General features: G+C 43.4%; 2 protein-coding genes across 3 annotated transcripts; one reads left to right on the top strand and one right to left on the bottom strand.

Annotated features, from left to right (window-relative positions):
- Nucleotides 1-221: 221 nt before the first annotated feature.
- On the bottom strand, nt 222-14550 carry NFS1 (NFS1 cysteine desulfurase). The gene is made up of 13 exons (XM_038158528.1): nt 14387-14550; nt 14223-14290; nt 13368-13484; nt 12331-12414; nt 11492-11644; nt 10465-10558; nt 7726-7860; nt 6135-6292; nt 4610-4715; nt 4345-4426; nt 2920-3003; nt 2703-2792; nt 222-2065 (listed from the first exon to the last, which is right to left on the bottom strand). Exons 1-13 carry the CDS (start codon nt 14505-14507, stop codon nt 2002-2004), a joined length of 1356 nt encoding a protein of 451 aa, XP_038014456.1. The 5' UTR covers nt 14508-14550; the 3' UTR covers nt 222-2001.
- Nucleotides 13925-17065, top strand: ROMO1 (reactive oxygen species modulator 1). 2 transcript variants are annotated; one of them, XM_038158530.1, is made up of 3 exons: nt 13925-14307; nt 15178-15308; nt 16874-17065. In XM_038158530.1, the coding sequence occupies exons 2-3, from the start codon at nt 15178-15180 to the stop codon at nt 16980-16982; spliced, it is 240 nt and encodes a 79-aa protein (XP_038014458.1). In that variant the 5' UTR covers nt 13925-14307; the 3' UTR covers nt 16983-17065. The 2 variants fall into 2 exon arrangements, with proteins under 2 accessions (XP_038014458.1, XP_038014457.1); XM_038158529.1 differs by lacking the exon at nt 13925-14307 and adding an exon at nt 14482-14612.
- Nucleotides 17066-17965: the final 900 nt, after the last annotated feature.

A 17965-nucleotide genomic window follows, 5' to 3' on the forward strand; every position in this document is an offset into this window, starting at 1 on the left:
GTTATTTGCATTTTAAAAAGTTAGCTCAGAACAGGCATTGAGTTTGAGAAGAATGACTCTTCCAAAGTCAAATGCTGACTCGATGATGGCAAACTTCTTACAATGTTCACAGAAGTTACCCTTTTCTGTTGCCTGATGAAACCTGCAATACAGCAACTTACTGATTGTCCTGCATGGTTCACCCAAAAAAGTGGATCCAAAAAAGACTAACAGTAGGCAAGTTTAATTCTTATCTGTAATTTTTTATCGCTCTCAAAACACAAAGAACAATTCATAAATATATATTTCTAAAACACACTAGGAAAGCATGTTATTACATGCTTAATCCAGAAAAATATGTATGGCCCAAGGATGAAAAAGAGTACATACAACACGGCTAAAATGTATTTATGCATATGGTATTTTAAAAAATATTGTGATGAAATATAAGGTGTCAGCACTGCAATATTAAAACTGCTAAAGCTCATCATTTCAAATAGAACCAAGGATTAGCTTTGCATTACAAACAACTAAATCTGTCCTTAGTTACAAAAAATGGACAAGCTTCTATAACACAATCCATCTTGTGAGATTCAGCTTCAGCTTCTACACAACACAGTTGATCCTCGAGGTAAATTCCATCCCAAACTGAAGGTGAACATATTGTCTATGGGGTATACCAAATTCAGCAGGTCACACAGCATCCATCAATCAACACAACTAATTTGAAAGCTCTTTGTTTATGCACTGAAAAAAGGGCACTTTGCCATACAGGGTTGGGTTTCTTACTGGAAAGATCATCAAAGGGAAGAAAGGAGAAACACTGATATGAATTAACTTCATCAAACGCTTTTTTAACAGATACTTCCCCCAGCATGTGCAGGGAATGGATTCCCATGTGAATCTCTAGTCAGACAGTACAGTCTCTGAGACAAAGAAAACTTCAGTGCCAGGTGTTCTTATCTTTCTTATCTCCAGACAAAATATACTGGCTGAGCTGGGCAGACTCCTTGCAGCAAAAGAAACCAAGGGCCCATAGGCAAACCAAGTAACAGCAAAGGTCTCATGACAAGGGGAGGAAAAAAACCCCCAAAACTCCAGACTGACTTAAGACATTAAGACATTATGTCTTAATATATATAATACATTAAGACATGTATCTGCTCTCCCCACCATCTCTACCACTCATGCTCCCACCACCTCTACCACTCATCCACCAAACTGGTGCTGCCACCAAAGCTGACACATTCTGCCTATCCACTCCCCCAGTCATTCAAGTTTTCTATCCTCACTGAGAAAAAATTGCATGGGAAATACCCAATGAAGGGGACAGCAAAGTGCATCATGATTGTATCATAAATGCTGGAACACAGAAGAATCTTTTGAATTAATGCACATACACACAAAAAAAAAAAGATGCACACACAAAAAAACCCCAAGGAAAATAAGCCAAAAATACTCAATTTCAGAAAAAATTGTTCTTAACTACACATAAACTTATCTGTGAAGGCACATGGCCACACTGACACATTGCTTTCCTCTAGAGATCCAAGTGTCCTCCTATCTGAGAATTCCTTGCAACACAAGGCATTTAAGAGGCAAAATGCAGCTCATGTTGCAGGATACCCACCTCAAACAGAACAAATTTGCAACAGGTCTGTGGTGCAAACACAACAGTGACTTGAGACGAATTACACTGAGAAGCAACCTCTTGCCAGAATTCACTGGCCTAGAAGTAACATGCTGATTTAATTTTCTCATTAGAAAATATATTTCTGAATAAATTAGGTTTTAGCACAAATTTCTGTGTGTCAACAGAAACATAGTGAGTATTGGATCAGCCTGCCTTTCTCCATGATAAAAACTAGTTTTATTTTTGGCTTCTTAGATTTTGTGGTCTGAAATGGTAGTTCTCCGGTCAAACTGCAAGTGTCAGAAAACAGAAGTGCTGCATAATTTGCTCAAGACTGTACAGAAAAATGCACTTTAATCCATATCTAGTCCATGGATAGCAATGTTTTCTCAGTGCTGAGTCCATTTAATGCTTTTGAGGTCAATTCCATCCTGCACCATTTCCCAGAGAGGGCTGTAAAGAAAAGGAGAAAACTGAGGGCTAGCTAAATGCACAGGACATCATCAATAATAATTAAACAGATTCTATCAATGACACAAGGAATTAGGAGATAGATATCTGCCTGTCTTCCCCTTCAGGAGGTCAGTGAGCTTTAGGTGATCAGCCCTCAACTGTGTTCTCAACCAAAAATACAAGAGATGAGAGGGCAGATGCTCCACCTCATTTCCAGCTCCTACTTTCAGCATAAAGCACTGGTGTCTCTGAGACTGAACCCTAGCATGTTCACTGTCCAGATTAGTCACCAGTCTTTCAGTTTCATCAGAATAAAACAACTTATCAATACATTAACTCAGTAATACCATCTCTGGCTTAAAATCTCCTAGGTACTGCCCTATGTGCCTGCCCTACTCATATTCTTTCTCTGATAAAGGCAGGATGTGGGAAAAGGTTTAGTGTCAGGTTTGTTTACATAGAAATTTGTCACTAATGTTAAAATCAGGCTCCTACCCACCTGGGGGACACTGTTGCTGATACAGAGAAACACCAGCAGATTCTTGAAGCAAACAATTACTTTCAACTAAATAAATACAATTCTTCCCATGATTATCACACCTAAGAAGTCTCCGTGTTCAACGAGACAATATCTCACCTCATTTCCCTCAGCCTCTTCACATGCTGTATGCACTTCTGCACTGTATAATCCACTTCTTCTTCCGTAGTGAAACGACCGATGCCAAACCTAAACCAAAAGAAAATCATTAAGAAACAGAATAACAAGTACATGAAGAGGGTGGAAAAAATCTACCATTCATTTTTCTCAGGAAAGAAAAATATTTGGAAGCATAAGGGCAGACCATACCACACACCTTATAGATGAGTGAGCCAAGTCTTCATCTGTTCCGATTGCCCGCAAAACATAGGAAGGCTCCAGAGAAGCTGATGTGCAAGCACTGGGAAAGGGTAGGCAGGGAAATGTCAGACTTTTGCTTAATCTCCTCCAACAAAGAACAGGTCACTTACCTCTTTACACCGTCTATCCACTTCCCCAGCCTCCTAGAAACCACAAGTGAATACAAGCAAGTAAAGTGATATTTCTGCTACTGAAGAAAAAAGAATACAAGAAGCAGGCATTATTGAGAAATGAGAGTAATAAATCAGGAGTATAGGGAAAGGAGAGAGAATACAGGTAATACACAAGAATAAACACAATGTCCCATAGAGGCAGCAGGAATGCAGATTAAGAGGTAGTTGAAGTAGAGGCTGTGAAAAAAAGACAGAAACTATTCAGAGAAGATAACACACCAGGAACATAAAAGGAAAGGAAAAAAAAAAAAAAAGACTTCACAAGCTGCTGTTTGGCAGCAGAACAAATAAATGAAAAACAGTGCACAGAGAGATCCAGAGCAAGATGATTGCAGTTGTCAATAGAGAGAGCTTCCACTTTGCAGCAGTATACAGAACTGGTTACATACTGTGACTCAGTTTTTACGGGTAGCAACATGCAGTGCCAATTGGAGAGCTGTAAACAGTTCCCCAGTGCACAAAGTAGAGACTCAAAAAAAATCTTCACATTATAGAAGTGTTTGGCTTCAGGGACAGTCATGTGGAGACTTGCTCTTCCTGCTCATAGTGCCAACTAGTTTCTAATTAGGATATGCTGACTGCTTTGTTCTCAAAGGTGAAAGAAGGAGAGGAGGGGTGTCTTTACACTCCATTAATTTCATCCTGAACATCAGGTTTGTCTTGGTAACTGAAACAATACTCGTCACTCCTGTAGTCAGGAGAGCTCTATAAAAGCACATGCAGTTTTCTTTCTCACTTTTGCATTTAACGCAGGAACTGATTTAATTCAGATACATGCTCAGCTTCACTAATTGCAGTAAAAATCTGCTGAAGGACAGAAGCTGTTCAAATCTTGGTGGCCTTTAGAATAAAAGTGTCACCAGTAGAAGTTAAGATTACTCAAATAACCAGTTTTCAAGGCTAGTAGGTAGGAATTTCTGGGTTAGATTTTGTGGTTTTGTGGGGGTCTTTTTGTTAGGATATTTTTTTTGGTTGGTTTTTGTTTAGTTTTGTTTGGTTTTTTTTCTTCCAGGATAAATAAATTTGACCTTCAGTTGAAATGTGTCACTTAAACACCACTGTAGAATGTAATCAATGCCAGGCTGACTCATTAACCGAATATGCAAATATGGACAACAGAGGAAACTACTACTTAGCTTTTACCTTCATTAGCAGACACTATTTTCTCTCAAAAATACACTGCTATCCTTCCCATACATTCCACATACCTTCCTGAAGACAGAGCCACATCTTTCAGAGCCATCAGAAGACTCTCCCCTTCCACATATGCAAAAGATAAATTGATGCATCCTACATACAAATAAATGACATAGAAAAAAGAATCTATCAACTGAAATCTCAGGCAAATTGTCCCCTGCAAGACAGGATTTGCTTCAATGCATTCAGGATGTGCTCAAATGCATTATTCAGTCATGGCCATTAACACCAAGGAGCCAGACAGTACTAATGGGCTCAGAATTTTACTGGAGTTACCTGGATAGCGATGCTCTTGATCTCCATTCATCACCACATCAGGAACTTCACTCATTATTTTTGTAACCAGTCGTTCTGCCAAGAGTGAGATTCGCTTATGGTCATACTAAGAGAGAAACCAGAAAAGACACAAATAATAAACAGTGTACAGTCAGACCGCACTCAAACTGCTTCATGTCACCAGCTGCAAGCAGAATTAAGTAACTGGGTTTGGCCAGACAAGGGAATGAACACAGCTGAAACTTAAACTGTCAAACTTTGCCTGCTCTAGACATTGTTTTAAAAGAGAATAATCCCTTGGCTCATAGCTAGCTCAGTCTTCACAAATGTTTCAAACCTTTCAGAAAGCTCTACCTACACAAGATGTACCTACCTGCCAAACTGACTTTCATAACAGCACTGAGTTCTTTGGGTTTAAAGACAAGTTAGGCAGTGCAGAAGATGATGCATTTTGCACACAAGAAAGGGCACCTATTACGACAAGCGTGTCTTATTTCCCAGGAGCTCTCTAACTGTACCACAGAAAGAATGGACTTGCAAATGACTATGAACTCAGCTTTTGCAATAAGTAACCTGCATGGTGAGAACTCCCCATGGGCAGTGTCTTGTTCTAGACTGAAAAATGAGGTCACTTATTACCAAGAAAGTAAGGTGTAGGATCAGCTTTGGCACACAGGACTGGCCACATGCACACATGCAATTCATGCTTGTTTACACTTGAAAAAAGTTAAAAGAAAACCAGGCTAGCTCCAACACCAGTTAGTTTTAAAATGCCATAACTCTGCCAGATAATGAGGAGAATCCAGATCGGAGGTTTGTGCGGAATTCAGACTCTGCAGGTTCCCTAGCCTCAACTTCCATAACCACACAATTCAGACAGTGGAATTCTGCCTATCTGCTGGAAAGAAGCCTGATCCTTGGGTGCAGATATCCAGCCTATGCATCGCATTGTCACTGTAAGTATTTTTACATTCCAGCTGTAAGGAAGGTATTGGTGCCCACAAATCAATGCAGCAGCATACAGAGGCTCAGACACCAGACCTAGCAAGTAAACTTTACTGTCCAAGCTAGGAAAAAAAAAAGAAAGTTAAGTTCTTAGTTGCAAAGCTGCAGTAAACTTGAAATTATACTTAATAGGTACAATACATATAATAACAGACTGGGAAGTCTTATTTTTTCAATATACATTACATAAACGTGACAGTAGATGACAAAGATGCTGCTAATACACATGTGCATAATGGAGAAGTAAATACAAGCACACAAAAACCATATTTCACTAAAACTGTCAATTGTAGCCTTGTTGTAGAAAACTATGACTCTTCAAGGAAAAAGAAATTTTATAAAGAACTTACTATCACCCAAAAACATCCCTTAAATTCTCAAAACATTCACTTAATGCTAAAACATTAGAATCAAATTTGATTCAGTTACATGGATGCAAAAATACCTAAGGAATCCAAGACTTAAATGGTGCTTTTACAGTATTTTCTGGAACCCAGGGCAAGTATCTTGCTGCACATACCTCCATCTCTTGCTGTGCCACTTCACATGCTGCCCCCAGTCCCACTGCTAGAGGTGTGGGCACAGTCCCAGACCGCAGTCCTCTCTCCTGCCCTCCCCCACTCTGCAGGGGTTCTAGCCTGACGCGTGGTCGACGGCGAACATAGAGAGCACCAACCCCTTGGAAGCAAGGAAAGCTGTTTTACCACATGCCCAGAGTTCTGAAATTATGAACAGGGATTCCAAGCTTTGGTAACATTCCTTATTTCCACAGCAAACACACATGTGGACACTTAACTGGAGAAAAATAAAGTGAACAAGTTCAGTACTATTTTTTAAGAAATGGTGTTTGTCCCCAGTAACCATGTTGAAGCTCACAGAGCTTCAACCATGGGAGCTCAGCTTCTTCCACTCTACTTCAGTCACCCAAGGACTCAGTGCTTCTCCTCCTTCCCAGAATTCCTGTACACAGCTGAAGTTCAGCCCCTCGCACTGAAGTTTTTATGGGCATTCACCAATGTCCTCTTACTGACTTCCAAATTCTTTCCCTGGATTACTAGACCAGCACCAGTCCCAGGAGTCCTCTCCCTTTCTTCTCTTTAGGAAGACTCATTAGTGGCAACAATTTTCAGTGAGTGGATTAGATAAACCAGTTTTGCTAGTCAGTCAATTTAGTGCTCTACTCTCCTCACCTTAAAATCAAATTTTCATGTCTTTGAGTGCCCTGGTACACTTAAGGAGTGACTGTCACAGCAGGAAGGACAGTTGCAACTTCCAGGCATAACAAATGGTGAAAATTTATGTCTGTCATCTGTCCAAAATTACTAGTTGAAAACTTAGTCCTTGTCCAGAGATAATGTCTTCAGCTCTCAGTAGAACTCATACAGAAAAAAAAACCCCTTTGGTGAAAAATAAGAATTTTATCTTTTGTTTCTGAATAGGATAACAAAAGCTATAATGTTGTATGTATATAATGTTATAATTTAAAATGCTAAATGTATAGCATCCAGCAAACCTGATTTCTGGCTCTCAAACACCCACTGTCACAAGCCAAATGAACCTTGACAATAATAACAGCTGGATTTTTAGTACTTGTCAGTCAACCAGAAAATGCATAACTGGATAGTAAACCCCATTCTGCAAAGAAAATGCACAAATGGAGTTGGGGGAATGGAGCAATTGGAAGTAGAAAACAATCCAAAAATCACCAATCAGTTACCTTTTGGTGTCCTTATTTTAAATCACACTCTGGTCTAAACTTTGCCCTATAACCAAGTGATTTCATTTTAGTAATTTCAGCATTAGTTCTGCTTCTCACCAAGCAGATGACTCCTGAAAAACCCACTGCTGCAATGCTGCCACCATCATACAACACTGTTTCTTCCTTCAGTGAAGCCACCTCAACCCATCTTGCATTGAAGATCCACTTACTGCAGCTCTATGCTGGCAGCAGTGCCTGAGCTACTCTGACGTCTGTCCAACACTATTAAGAAGAGTTTTCTACAGCTTAAGTAACTGACACTATGACAAATGGGTTTGACTTCACACCTTGTGTAGTTACCTTAAGGTAGGTATTGAAACAACAATTCCCTATAAAGCACTTCAGTGAGTACCTTTGGGCCCATAAATTTTATGGCCACTGATGCTCATTAGGTCAATTTTCATGTTGTTGACGTCCATAGGAATTTTACCAATCGCTTGTGCAGCATCTGTGTGGAAGAAAACCTTATGTGCACGGCAGATCTCACCTGTAATAAAAACACCAAACCAAAACCAGATTACCTTAACTAATTGCTATGATCCCAAAGATTACAGCAATGGATCTAAAGCATGACTGAATCTAAACCAACAGCAAGTTACTGAGGTATCTAAGGTGACAAAGGCAGAAATGGGGGCTGTGATGCTTCTTTTACACTGAAGTGGCTAAAGCTGTGCAGGGGCTACTGTAGCTTGATGCCTTGGCGCAGGTTTAGGCAGGTAAGACTACAGTGAATTTCTCCAGTTGAGAAGTTAAAAAGTCTTCTACTGTTAAGATTGAGCTATTTCCAAACCCCCATGTAACAAGTTAAGAACAAATGGTTGCATTAAATATCAAAGTCTCCACACGGAAATGACTCCACAGTTGGAAAAAAATGTTTTTTCTTGATTCTTTTTCTTTTCAACATCCAGTACAAGCCAGCCTTCCTTTCAAGTTGTATTTGCCACGTATTTTTATGTCATTCCCTCTATTTTCCAAGTTTTCCAACACTCAGCTTCAAAAACATTCTCAGAATTGTCACACACACACTTATTATTACCACATGAAGTCAATTGAGCCTGTCACCAGGCTAAAATATATGAAGAAATAATGTATTGTTCATGGGCAGTAAGCCCATGAAGTAACTATTATTTATTTGTGTCATCAAAAAAGTCTATTATTTATTTGTGTCATCAAAAAAATCATAACACTTCTTCCACAGAATCTGCACAGCAGCATCCAAGACCTCTCCTCTGCACAAGAGGTTCAACACGGTACTTCACAGGATAAGTAACCCCCACTGTGGTCCAGCGAGGTCAGGCCACAGGCCACACAGTAACAGGGCCTCAGGCTCCCTCTGCAAGGCCTCAGGCCTGGCCTGTTGGACCTGTTCAAGGGGTTATGCGAACATACAGGGGGAACTAGAGCTGGCACCAGCTGTCTCTGGCATTTAAACATGGGACCATAGTAAGGACCTTGATAATATAAGCACAGGAGGAAAAAAAGAATCCTTGGGGCTATAAGCAACTCACTGATGGTTAAATGCTTGTCAACGAAGAAATAGAACCAACCTCGAAAGACCTTGGCAAAAATGCTGCTTTGAGCTTAATGAAGAAAGAAATAAATGCAGCAGCTAAGCAAAAAAAAGCAGGTGCACAACAAGATGCCTGCCACAGCCTAAGAAAACAATACCCTATGGAGTATGTACTCCAGAGCAGAGCCAAAGCCAAAAAATTATCCAAAAACTCAAACATCTTACGAAGGGATATCTTGAATATGAAGGTGTGCTGGTTTGGGCTGGGGTAGAGCTAACTTTCTTCACAGTGGCTAGTATACATCTGTGTTTTGGATTTGTGCTGAACACAGGGGTAATAATAGATGTTTCTGATATTGCTGACCAGGGCTTGCACAGAGCCAAGGCCTCTTCTGCCCCTCATATGGCCATGTTGGCAAGAGGGCTGGGGGTATGTGAGAGGCTGGGAGGAGACACACCCAGGGCAGGTGACCCAAATATACCAAAGGGACATTTCAGACAATGACAGATGCCATACACTTTCAGTATAGAAAACTAGGAGGAAGAAGGTGGAAGGGGGAGACCTGTGGAGTGATGGTGTTTGTCTTCCCAAGTCACCACTGCATGGGATGAGGCCCTGCTCTCCTGGAGGTGGATGAACACCTGCCTACCCATGAGAAGCAGTATAGAATTCTTTGTTTTTCTTTGCTTGTGTGCCTGGTTTTGGCTTCCCATATTAAACTGTCTTTATCTCAAACCATGAGTTTTCTAGCTTTTACCATTCCAAATGTCTCCCCAGTCCTTCTGGTGGGGGAGTGAGTGACTGGCTGCAAGGTGCTTGGTTGCCAGCTGGGGTGAAACCAGGTCAGAAAGGGTATGTGTATGTTTTGCTACTGTCACAGGAAACTATCAACAAATCATCTGGAATCTGGGGATCTGGAGTATCATCAGGGAGGCACCTGCTCACCCTGCTTGCTCCGACAACTGTGGTTCTCCAGGGTCTCCCTTCATCTGCTCTGAGGCCCCTGTCACTCCACCTGCCAGCTCAGAGCCTGGCTCACCCTCTCCCTGCCTCCTGTTCCAGAAGCATAGCTCCTCAGTGGGCTTTTGGCCTACAAAGCCATTGTTCATGACTATATACGACAATACTGGGGGAAGGATTGTCCAAGTGATCCTCTCCCACTCCAAATCCTGCACATTTCTCCTCTTAAACACTACAAGTGCTCAATAAATCATTGTCAAACCACAACAATCATTATAGTATATAAGCTCAATTTTGGCCAGTTACTCTGTACAATTTTTTTAATCCATCATACAATCCAATGAATTGCAGCTGATCCATCCAGAGCAATGACTGCTGCAATGCTCACCATAAAGGTACTGAATTTCATTCTCATTTCCCTTTTGAAATGAGTTTTTATTTGGGACAGCAGTATTATTTATTTATATTACATTTTTTATTTTAAAATATTTATGTTATTATTTTTTCCTTAGCTATATTACACCTAATCTTTTGCATCAGTACTATTTGGGGATGAAAACATTATCTAAAATGAAGCAGAAGCAACCGTAGCTGGCATCTAGAAGCCACAGTGTACTTACCAATGTCATGAATTGGCTGCTTTACTCCTATTTCATTATTCACAGTCATTACAGAAACCAAACTTGTATCGGGCTGGAATGCAGCCTCCAGCTCCTGGGGTGAAAGATTCAGAATGACAAAAGTTGTGACTAACAGAGAAGCAGGATTCCTGTGCACATCTTCAGTTCACCAGCAACTCAACCACCAGTCCCTCATCTGCAACAAACACCTGGGGTTCTGACAAACAGCCCTGGGGAGAACACTAACACACGTGAACATTAAATGCCTGTAGGAAGAGGAGCGAATCAATTGTGTTTCTGCATGTCCTAACCCTTCAATACACCTGGCACCCCACTTGATTAAATCAAATCTCAACAGGCTTTGCTATATCCCGTAAATGTCTCTGAACTATTTTCTTTAATGAATTAACCACCCACAGTACAGCTTAAGCCTCTTCTAGCCAAGGTAAGGCTGCCTGTAAAGGAACTGCTCTTTATACAAAGTCACATCACACCTGCAGCAACATGCTCAGAAAACACAGCCTACTACTGTGCCCACAGGCTGATCCCTCCGTCCCATCACACACCGCCACTCTCCATGGCAGGTGAGAGACTGGGAATAAAAATGTTGCTGCCCTGTGCTATAGGACATCAACGATGAACTAAAAGCATACAACTTTTAAATTTTAGGGCTGCAGCCAGTACATACAGAAGGGCTGGCTCAAGGACAGCCATAGGAAGTACTGTAATCACTGAAACAGTGCCTCAAGTCCTGGGCTCCTTACAGGGTACTCAACAGCTCCACCTGCACAGCAGCAGCTGAACGGTGGGATAGGAGGTGGATGTTCTGGTTGAGAAAAAGTGTAGGATGTTAGACAGAACAGAAAATCCTTCTCCAGATCTGACAGATTTGACTATGATTCTCATTCTACTTTGTGATATTTATTATCCTTTCCTCTTTTCCATCTAGAGGACACAAGGTTTTGAGCATCAATTTGAAGCAAAAATCTCTTCTTTTTTTAGTTTCTTTCTGTCAGTAACAACTTACCTTCAGATCTATGAGCCCATTTTTTTTAACAGGTAGATATGTGATGTGAAAACCTTCAGTTTCCAGGGAACGACAAGAATCCAACACGCACTTGTGCTCTGTTTGCGTAGTAATGATATGCTTTTTTCTGGATTTATAGAACCTTGCAACACCCTGTCAGGCACAGTCCATGAAAAAGAAATTGGCCATTGAAGAAAGCAGGCATTACACAGTACGATTGGAAATAAGAAATTACAACTTAGATATAGTTCATTTGGATCTTTCCTGTTTGACCCAAGTCGTGAATCTAAAAAGTACTGACACATAATCCACACTACATATCTCCATCAGCACCTGCTTTTTAAAGCATCTTACTTCCCAAAAACTCTGTGAAAATGTTTATTGCTGTTAAGCTGTAGAAGCCATTAACATTTTTTAAGCCATTAGCATTAGCATTTTTTTGAAAACTTTTGCATTGGAGTCATAATCACTGAGAAGTCTGAACAACCACATACTACATACACAACCTAGTCTTCATCAGAAAAAGGTTTCTAATCCGCATGTCCACTATATTCCACAATAAAGATTTTAATTACATAAGCAGAAGGAATGTATTTAGTGCATGCGAGATAAACGTCAAATATTTTACACTGTCCTCAAAATCATGTCCTGGGCACCAAAACATTCATCCATGTATTTTCTCCACATACAATATACATACAGAGTATCACAAAAAGTAAATCCAGAAATGCAAATATGTTATACTCCAACATACTAACATTTAAAATGTTGAGAGATGCATACAATTCTTAAATACAAAATTTTAACATAATAAATAAGAATCAGTAAAAACTTTTTACCTTAATTGCCATATTATTGGATTCTGTTGCACCACTGGTAAATATAATTTCCCGTGAATCAGCTCCTATTAAATCTGCAACTTGCTGTTTAAAAAAAAATACAAATTTGACTTGTAAAGAAAACATACAGTAAATTCACTACAGCAAAATACATATGAAATGTTTTCAAGAATACTCCCTTGAGCTTCAAAGGATTACAGACGGTACCTAGCAAAGTTATGCTAAAAATAGTCTAAATATCTGAATTATAAAATACACAAGGAATCCACAGTCACTAGAAGTGGTATTAAGCATTAACCTGTTACCCAGCATTGCCAACCGAGCAAGGGGGTGACTGTCCTGCTCTGCTCTGCACTGGGGAGGCCTCACTTTGAGTCCTGGGGGCAAATCTATATAAGGATATGAAGTTTATATAAAAGAACATCCAGAGGAGCGCCATGAAATGGTTAAGGGCCTAGAGGAAAGTCTGTAAAACAAACAGCTGAGGTCACTTGGTTCTTTCAGTCTGAAGAAGAGGAAACTGAGATCACTCCTCACTTGTGCTACAGCTTCCTCATGAGGGGCACCAGAGAGGCAGCTCTCTGCTCTCGGTGACCAATGACAGGGCTTGAGGAAACAGATAGAGCTGCGTCCAGGAAGTGTAGGCTGGATAGGAGGAAAAAAGTTTTTTACCCAGACGGTGGTCAGGCACTGGAACAGGCTCCTCAAGGAAGTGGTTACAGCCTTAAGCCTGTCATAGTTCAAGGAGTGTTTGGAGAATGCTCTCAGGTATATGGTGGGATTGTTGGGGCATCCTGTGCAGGGCCAGGGTTGGACTTGATGATACTTGTGGGTCCCTTCCAACTTGAAGTATTCGATGAGTCTATCTTTTCCTGCAATAAATCTACTAAAGTACAGCTAAGCAAAGAGGAAGCTGCTAAATCCAGCCCACAGAGAACAGGGGTTTTTTTTCCATCCTTTTTTTATTAGGTTCTTTTGACCCTCATTTTCCTCAGCAGCAGGAAAACCAACATGACTGTGGAGAGCCAAAGACTCACCTGCCTTGCTTTCTCCATGGCAGCCTCACTCTCCCAGCCATAGGCATGGGTCCTGGAGTGGGGGTTGCCATAGTAGGCTGTCAGGTATGGGAGCATGCTGTCCAGGACTCTGGGATCCTGTGGAACACAAACCACCCAGCCTTAGAAAAGAAGAAGAGAAACCATATCTGTTCTCTCTGGACATACCCCCCTGCCAGAGTACCAGCAGCGCTTCTGTGGCAGTGTCTTGCTTTAGCTTAGGCCTGACCTTGAAAACTTGAGGCTATTACCTGTTACATGTAACACAAGTATTTGGCAGTTATGTTCTGTGCACATAACCCTGATCTGCACTGAAGGTCAAAGAAGAACAACATCATTTGAGAAAACAGAATCACAGACCAGTTTGGGTCGGAAAAGATTTTAAAGCTTATCTTGTTCTATGCCCCTGCCACGGACAGGGACACATCTTCCACTAGGTCTGGTCGCTCCAAGCCCCATCCAACCTGGCCTTTCTTCTGAGTGGAAAAAATACAAGGTCTTAAAATGTTAAGAAAAATGTCAGATCAGTATTTTGGCTGAATTCACTTCCGGCTTCTCTCAACTGTCTCCACTCCCGCAGGGATCGGTGCGAGCCCCTTTCACGGCTCCGCCACGCTCAGGCCCCGCCCATCCAGGGGGCTGCCCTGGCGTAGCTACAGCCATTCCGAGGGATGCCCAGATTGCCCTGTGGTGACAGGAACAGCCTGTGTCGCTACAGGCGGCGCCGAAGGCCGACTCCGTCCCCTACGGCAGCTCGAGACACACGCGACCGCTCGGGCAAGAGAACCGAGAGTGTGGGGACCCCGTTCCACTTCCCGTACTTGGTACGGCCCTTACCAGCGGGGTGGTGGCCTGGACATCCATGTAAAGCGGCCGGGGAGCACCGCCGCCATCGCTGGTTCGCCCTGAGGGGAAAGAGAGGGTAAGCTGCTGTGAGGGGCCGGCAGGAGCCGGGGAGCTGTCCCTTCCCGGACAGGGGCTCTGCCCGACCGCGGCCTTACCCGATCCCGATCCCGGTCCCGGTCCCGATCCAGATCCGGGTCCCGGTGCCGGTCCCCCCGCTCGGAGCCGCCGCGGGGCTCGTTCGCCCGTCAGGGCCGCCAAACGCCGCCACAGCAGCATAGCGCGCGACGGACAGAGCGCAGGCGTGCCCACCTCTTCCGGTACGTCACGGCGCCCGCCGGAAGCGAGGCCCAGACACGCGGAGGCGCGGTGCGGCCTAGCGAGGTACGGGCGGGGCGGGGGCCCGGGAACGGGAACAGGGGGCCCGGGGCGCTAGTGTGGTGAGGCTCGCGCTGAGGACCCCGGTTCGCCTGCGAGAGCCCTTGCACCTCGCAACGGCGATGGCCGCCGTTCCCGGAGAGCCCACGGCCTGAATCTCTGCACTTGGTCCTCGGTCTGGCCTCGGTCTCCGTAAGGGTGGGTTCACTGCCCGCTACTCTGCCTCCGAGACCAGCGGCAGCCGGAAAGGTCGGGCCAGCAGCGGAGACTCGGTCAGGTGCCACGTGTGCTGCTCACTAGGGACTGAGAGCACACAGAGTGAGGCCCCGAAACAGTCTCGGTAGCCACAGCGGCGCACGCAGGAGCTTGTTGAGGGGAAACGAGGCTGTCGTTCCCTCCTTGTTCTTCCTACCTGACAGGCAAGGAAACAAGCCTGGGAGCCAACACAACCTCCAGCGCTGCGCGCGCAAGAAGCTCTGAGCTGCACAGCCTGGCCTGCCAGCCCAGTTTGGTTTAGAAGTCTGTTAGACAAAGCAGTAAATCGATGTGGGTATTTTCCTTTCTTTTTTAGATGCCTGTGACCGTGGGCCCATATGGGCAGTCGCAGCCCAGCTGTTTTGACAGAATAAAGATGGGTTTCATGATGGGCTTTGCAGTGGGCATGGCTGCAGGAGCACTGTTCGGCACATTTTCCTGCCTCAGGTATGCCAAGGAAATGGCTTCCACAGACAAGTGGTGACAGGGAGATAGCCAGAGAGAAATGGTCGTGCCGTGGGGTTGGGAAGGGATTGGGTCTGGTCCTCTGCTAGTCCCATGAGTGGGACTTTGTGACTCCCAGCTACTGCAGTAAGCCCCTAGCCTACAACATGTGAGTCTGGTGGTAGCAGGGCACCACCTCTGGGTGCCCTGTATGCCGAGAGGTCACAGTTTCACAGACCTTTTCTTGCCTCTTGTAATGGAGATTTATTGGGAAGCTGAGACTGTGGATGATCACCTCCAGGGGGAACCAGATGAATTGTCTATGCAGATACATGTGCAGCCCTCTTCTGGCCCTAAAGCTTCCTGAGGTGCTCTGTAAGCTCTCAGTGCCTGCATCGTGGTCCCTTTGTATGTCCCATGCTCTGCACAGAGGCAGTTACCAAACTGACCCTGAGTCTGAATGGCAGGAGTGTGGGTAGACCCATGGCTGGCATTGGCACAGTCCCACTGTGCAATGGAGAGGGACAATATTCCACCTTCCCCTGGGACTCAGCATGCTGACATGAAAACAAGCTGTGTTTGTTGCTCTGTGTTTGCTCTGGTACTGTTGACTGGCTTTGCACATCATCTATGACAAAGAATCACTGAAGTCAGCTCTTTCATTCTTTGCAGAATTCTTTCTGTTTGATGGTTTTTACCTGTGATTAAACATGGGAGATTATTTGGTAGTGAGGTGAAGGAGGAAACTGCAAAAATCTTAATCCAATGGGAGTTTGAAGTTTTCTAATCTCAGTTCCCAGAGGGTAAGCAGCATGATGCTGGCAGAAGATACATATTAAGGGCATTTAGAAGAATCAATGAGCGTAGTTCTGTTGAATGACACAGCTACAGTACTTCTGCTGTTCCGTTTTTGAGAGAAAAATCTCATGTTTTAAGAATGAAGTACATGAAATTCCTTAGACACTTAAGTTACTGCAGTGTTTAAAAGCCAAATATTATAACAGCTTCTTGAGACTGAACAATTCTGTGTTTTAGTCTGACCTCAGGTAAGTGAAAAATGGAGAACAGAAACACCTTTTGAAGTTTCTAGGCCTTTCAGGTATCCCATATTAAAAACACAGAGTCAGCAGTAAATAGAAAGTTAATTTTAAACTGGTGATATTAAAAAGACTGTCACTGCAGCTAGAGAGGATGGCATTACAACAGCTTGGACAACTCCTTTTGTACTCTGGCAAGTGAAATACTTGGACAGCATTTTTTTCCCCGTATTAAGGGTATTTGGGAGACCAGGATGCAAAGCTCTTCCTGCTAAAGGTGTGGCAGGAAGGTTCCACTGCAGGAAAAATACATATGGGCCATGTGAGGTAAGGGCCACTCAAGAGCCCCTGGAGTAGCACAGGGCACTGCAGCCATTGTCTGGGGAGGCAGCTGTACAATTGCACAGTTTTAGACTGAAGAAGTGTTCAATTTGCAACCATGAGCTGATTGTCTCAGATGTTTTCCGATGCACATCTGTGATCTGTCAGGTTTCAGCTTTTATATAATTGCTGTAATTTTCTTTATCTCAGGATTGGCATGAGAGGACGAGAGCTGATGGGTGGAGTTGGCAAAACGATGATGCAAAGCGGTGGGACATTTGGGACATTCATGGCCATTGGTATGGGAATACGCTGCTAATCTGGAGCTTGGGATTTATCCCAGAGTGCCCACACCAAGCTACTTCTCCGCTGTACAATAATAAAATCTTGAGATACCTGGAAGTGAGAGCTCTTAATGAAACAGCTCTGCTGATTGTAAGCATGCATTTTACAAAACTCCTACTTTCTTCCCATCTCTCCCAAAACAATGAGAATTAATAATCCTTTTTACTACATTGAAATTCCTGTTTTACAGATGTAAGTATACCACAAAAGTTTCTCCCTTCGGCACTTAGGCAGCTCACATTGCCAATGTGGATGTGGAGCTGCTTTGTTCCTTCTTGCGTTCCTCAGTCTAGGAAAGTTAGATGGTGGGTACTTCTGGTTAAATACTAAATTTCTGTCCTCTTGCAAAAATAGGTGGGTTGAAGCTGGTCTCATTTCTGAGTTCCAAGTGTCATGGGGCAGATGCCCTCAACAGTTTAAGGGACCCCAAGATTCAAGCAGGTCCCACAAGAGCTGTGCTCCCAGAAACAAAGCCTTTTCTTTCATTCTGGTTTAGCAGGCCTACAAGGTGGTCAGGACTTCCCTAGGAGAGCAGGGGAATCCCTCCTGCTCCTCCCTAGCCCCAGAAGCACTGCCTATAGCTGACCTAGGAAAGGTGTTGGGTGTTGTAGTCTTCCTTTACTTGCCTTTTGAAATAAGGCCTCTTTCTACTCCTCCTTTAGTTCTGTGTAAGGAAGGCATGTGAGCAACAGCACTACCTCAACTATCACCTGTTCAGCCTAGACCTGGTACAAGTGCCTTTTCCCCAGTTTTTAAGGCAGAAACACAAATTCACCAGTTAAAGCCTATTCTCAGATAAAGCACACCTACAGAGCCAGCTCTACTTCTTCAGCCCTGTTACTATTCCCAGGATCCTGCTGTTTTCCCAGCCCCTCTCCACCTTCACCTTTTGCTTGCTCCAAGTACTTTGATTAAGGACAAGCCCTTGCCAGACTGCAGCTCAAGGACAGCTACAGC

Source organism: Motacilla alba, chromosome 20, assembly GCF_015832195.1.
Source record: "Motacilla alba alba isolate MOTALB_02 chromosome 20, Motacilla_alba_V1.0_pri, whole genome shotgun sequence".
Taxonomy (NCBI): domain Eukaryota; kingdom Metazoa; phylum Chordata; class Aves; order Passeriformes; family Motacillidae; genus Motacilla; species Motacilla alba.

Coding starts and splice junctions, on each gene's coding strand:
- NFS1 (XM_038158528.1), bottom strand. CDS start 14,507: ATGCTGCTGTGGCGGCGTTTGGCGGCCCTGACGGGCGAACGAGCCCCG. Junction 11,645..12,330: donor CCAATAATATGGCAATTAAG/GTAAAAAGTTTT, acceptor TGTGCCTGACAG/GGTGTTGCAAGGTTCTATAA. Junction 7,861..10,464: donor GCAGCCAATTCATGACATTG/GTAAGTACACTG, acceptor TTTTTATTACAG/GTGAGATCTGCCGTGCACAT.
- ROMO1 (XM_038158530.1), top strand. CDS start 15,178: ATGCCTGTGACCGTGGGCCCATATGGGCAGTCGCAGCCCAGCTGTTTT. Junction 15,309..16,873: donor GGCACATTTTCCTGCCTCAG/GTATGCCAAGGA, acceptor TCTTTATCTCAG/GATTGGCATGAGAGGACGAG.